Consider the following 4784-nt stretch of genomic DNA (forward strand, 5'->3'; position numbering starts at 1 on the left):
GACGTGATCGGGTTGAGATGTAAATCTATTTGTACAGGGATATTGATCCTAATTTGCATATCATTTAAATAAATATTTGAGTATTTGAATCTCAAATAGGGGTCACGGTGGCTTAGTGGCTTTGGCCTCACACCTCCAGATTTGGAGGTTCGATTCCCGCCTCCGCCTTGTGTGTGTGGAGTTTGCATGTTCTCCCCGTGCCTCGGGGGTTTCCTCCGGGTACTCCGGTTTCCTCCCCCGGTCCAAAGACATGCATGGTAGGTTGATTGGCATCTCTGGAAAATTGTCCGTAGTGTGTGAGTGAATGAGAGTGTGTGTGTGTGCCCTGTGATGGGTTGGCACTCCGTCCAGGGTGTATCCTGCCTCGATGCCCGATGACGTCTGAGATAGACACAGGCTCCCCGTGACCCGAGAAGTTCGGATAAGCGGTAGAAAATGAATGTATGAATGAATGAATGACTATAATGATGAATACTTGAATTAATGTAAATATCATGCTTGAAACATCTTTTTGTACATCTAACGTACATTTGAGGGGCAGTGAAGGCTCTGAGTTGTGGTCAGAAGATCATGGTTTGAGCCCCAGCACTGTAACGCTGCCACTGTTGGGCCCTTGACCCGAGTAGTTCGGATAAACGGTAGAAAATGAATGAATGAATCTCAAATATTAAACTAACGAACAGATAATAAAAAAGAACATTTATTCTTTACCAAGTCATGACTGCAAAAGGGAGCAGTGTGATATTCTGTATTTGATGGTCTATAAAGAATGACATCATGACCAGGGGGTTAGAAATGAAGCTAAGATATCTCTGAGGCCCTCTAGTGGCCGACTGTGGTACAATATTTTAACACCGTCCACTCCCATGTTATTGAATGGATGCTTTATCAGTTATAGTCTTTAGTTGTTGTAAAAGGTTTAAAAGCATTTTATAGGAGTTTATGGGGTAAAGAAAAAGGGCATGGTTAATGTTGCGACATAACATGTCCTGTTCTGCCTCAGGGAAACCTTTGCGGTTTTCTCTGCTTGTTTTTACGTCCAAGTCGCAGCTCGTTGTAGTGACAAACCAAGGAAGCTAACATGAGTTACAAATCCTAATAATTAGGAACAAACACTCTGCTCACTAGTAGCTCTGAAGTGCTGTTTGTTTGTTTGTTTATTAATTTATTTACTTATAAATTTATTTATTTATAAATCTTCTGTAATTGCGTGTGTAAGGTTGTGTGGCTGGGGTGAAAGACCCACTGCTGCTGTTAGAGACTTTATTCAAGATAAAAGACTGACAAATATAGCACACACACACACACACACACACACACACACACACACACACACACACACACACACACACACACATTTACATGCACAAGTGCTTAAATCTCTATCATCGGATACATTAATGCCGGTTCACAAGGTTACATACTTAAGATACCACGAGTTTAAAACATTGTTCAAAGTTACAATGAAAAAGTTTCAAAGGTTGTGTTTTTTTTTTGTTGTTGTTTTTTTTTTTAATGCAAAAGATAGGGAAAGAAGTGCTAGTTGAAGTTTTTCCTGAATAAGTTGGTCTTATTCACACACTCTATGTTGCTGGATACTGAATTGTTCCTGCTGCTGTTATTTGTGAACGATGGAGTCACATGAACTGAAGCTCTTCACATCTCCACCCAGGTCTGATATGCACAGATGGCTGGCAGCGTTTCCCAACCCTGAGGATCCAAACCAAGAGGAGGAGGTCATATATGAAGACTGGGGTGAGTGTGTGAGTGTGTGAGAGAGAGTGTGTGTGTGGGTATGTGTGTGTGTGTGTGTGTGTGTGTGTGTGTGAGAATATAAATATCTCTCTCTCTCTCTCTTTCTCTGTCTGTCTGTCTGTCTGTCTGTCTGTCTGTTTGTGTGTGAATATACATATGTTTGTGTGCAGCTATATATATAGTCATCCTAGTAGATATATAAATATACAGTATATAAATACTCTGTGTGTGTGTGTGTGTGTGTGTGTGTGTGTATGTACGTATGTGTGTATGTATATAATGTGTATGTGTGTATGTATATAATGTGTGTGTATGTGTGTATGTATATAATGTGCGTGCATGTATGTGTGTGTATGTATATAATGTGTGTGTATGTGTGTATGTATATAATGTGTGTGTATGTATATAATGTATGTGTGTGTGTATATAGTGTGTGTGTGTGTATGTGTATGTATATAATGTATGTGTGTGTGTATATAGTGTGTGTGTGTGTGTGTATGTGTATGTATATAATGTGTGTGTGTGTGTACAGACTGTCCACAGGTGCAGTGTGTACAGCAGTATGTAGCCACACAGGCTGATGAGTTAAATCTGGATCCTCCAGAGATCATCAATGTCATCCGCAAAACCAACGAAGGTGAAAACCGAGACACAATTTATCACGAACACGAGCAGAGACGGATATGCGCTCAGTACATAAACAGACTCTCGCTCTGTCTGCTTCACCACACCGTCATAACACACACCACAATGACACCATGAACAGCGTGTGGGTAGAAATAATTCCTGTCAGACTCAAACAAGAGTTCATGTGAAAGTGAAAGGTTTCATTCTGCAGCTGTGAAGGTTTCTGAGTGTCATGATCCGGATCAGCGCTTTCAATCAAATGCACATTGTTTTACATGAGAAGTGAAGAAACGTGACAAATGGACATTGTGTGGAAATATTAATAGCTGTTTGTTTTTTTTAAAGAGAAAATTTTGAAGTAAACAAAACATTCAATGAAGCTATTTGAATAATGTGTCTTTAAATATTTTTATAAGGACTGGGTTTTTGCTGGATAAAACAAGAAAGTGAGGTTTTTACTCTAATCATTAATTTAAAGAGAATCTTGCTGAAGCTTTTTTTTTTTTTTTTAGGGTTGCCAGGTTTTAGCATAATTCCCAACTACGACTCAAAAAAAACCCCACAAAAAGACTTAAAAGGAAAATGTAGACATGTATTTATGTGTGACAGTTTTCATGGGAACATTTATATATAAATTAGCATTTTATATCTGCAGGATAATATATATTAAAACCTGGCAACCCTGCTTAAGTAAATTCAGTCAAAGAGCGTTCATGATCTTGATTCGGTTTCATCTGGATTGTCTCCAAAAATGTTCTCATATTTATTTATTCATTCACTCATTCATTTTCTACCGCTTATCCGAACTACCTCGGGTCACGGGGAGCCTGTGCCTATCTCAGATGTCATCGGGCATCGAGGCAGGATACACCCTGGACGGAGTGCCAACCCATCACAGGGCACACACACACACTCTCATTCACTCACACACTACGGACAATTTTCCAGAGATGCCAATCAACCTACCATGCATGTCTTTGGACCGGGGGAGGAAACCGGAGTACCCGGAGGAAACCCCCGAGGCACGGGGAGAACATGCGAACTCCACACACACAAGGCGGAGGCGGGAATCGAACCCCCAACCCTGGAGGTGTGAGGCGAACGTGCTAACCACTAAGCCACCGTGCCCCCCATTTTTATTCAATTAAAAAATATATAAAACTCGTTCATTTTGACTTAGAGAAAATCCTGCTGCTTAAATTACGCGCCTCGATCATCATCAGCAGAAGCGGCACGACTGGAAAGATTTATAACGGATCCTGACGTCGTATCCAGAGAAAGTGGGGAAAGTAACAAAACCTCCAAAAATGAAAGTAAATCTGATAAAACGTCGTTACGCGGTTATCGTTACAGCATTCGATGGAAAGAAAACTTTCTAGAAAGTTCCACAGATTGACACACAACAAACAATATGCAAAAAGAAGGTGGTTCATTTAATGAATTCAGTGTTAATCCCGGGTAAAGGCCGAGCAGTGTGAAACCTCCAACAACATAACCCAGGATTCTGTTTAGCCAGAGTTTATACAGTCACACAAGGAAATATCTAACGTGTGTGTTCACCGAAATTAACAAAAACAACAAACAACTATTGAAGGTTTTGTTTGTTTGTTTGTTTGTTTGTTTATTCTTAATTGATTTTGTTGAATAAATATTGCAAATGTCATTACGGAATTTGTTCAGCCTTACATGAACTTTTGTGTGTCACTGTTCCCTCTCCGTCAGGATGGTACGAGGGGATTCGTTTGTCTGACGGTCAGAAAGGCTGGTTCCCTGTCAAGAACGTTCTGGAAATCACAAGCGAGCACATGCGACGGCGGAACCTGCGAGAGCGATACCGCGTCATTCAGGCGGCCAGCGCCATGACCAACAAGACAAAGACTGGCTCATGAACGCGAAACACAAACACACACACACACACACGCACACACACAAACACACACACACACACACACACACACACACACACACACACACACACACACATACCTGTACATGGACAATTTAGATTTTTTTTTACTGGACATTCAAAAGAAGAATAGATAATCAGTCATGATTTCTTTTAAGCATCACGCTGCAGTACAGAGATCATCACACTATCATCAATCCCTGTCCTATTAAAACATCTGCCTTTTACACCACTGTGTGTGTGTGTGTGTGTATGTGAGGATGTGTGTGTGTGTGTGTGTGTGTGTGTGTGTGAGGATGTCAGGGTGTGTGTGTCTCTGCTGATGTGTGTGTGTGAGGATTTGTGAGGGTGTGTATGTGAGGATGTCAGGGTGTGTGTGGATGTGTGTGTGCGTCTGTGTGTGTGTGTGTGTGTGTGTGTGTGTGTGTGCTTATACATGTTTCATCATGTATAACTGGTAAACACCAGTAATTGGTTCAGTTCTTGGTAAACAGTC

General features: G+C 40.9%; 1 protein-coding gene across 5 annotated transcripts in view; it reads left to right on the forward strand.

Moving 5' to 3' along the window:
* Positions 1-4515, forward strand: part of arhgef15b (Rho guanine nucleotide exchange factor 15b) — a 30214-nt gene extending 25699 nt beyond the window's left edge. For all 5 annotated transcript variants that reach the window (XM_027165313.2, XM_027165310.2, XM_027165312.2 and 2 more), the window contains 3 exons: positions 1673-1755; positions 2288-2392; positions 4105-4515. In XM_027165313.2, coding sequence (XP_027021114.2) covers positions 1673-1755; positions 2288-2392; positions 4105-4271 — 355 coding nt within the window. In that variant the 3' untranslated portion in view covers positions 4272-4515. The remainder of the gene's footprint in view (positions 1-1672; positions 1756-2287; positions 2393-4104) is intronic.
* The last annotated feature ends 269 nt before the right edge of the window (positions 4516-4784 follow it).

Source organism: Tachysurus fulvidraco, chromosome 8 (assembly GCF_022655615.1).
Source record: "Tachysurus fulvidraco isolate hzauxx_2018 chromosome 8, HZAU_PFXX_2.0, whole genome shotgun sequence".
NCBI classification, from domain to species: domain Eukaryota; kingdom Metazoa; phylum Chordata; class Actinopteri; order Siluriformes; family Bagridae; genus Tachysurus; species Tachysurus fulvidraco.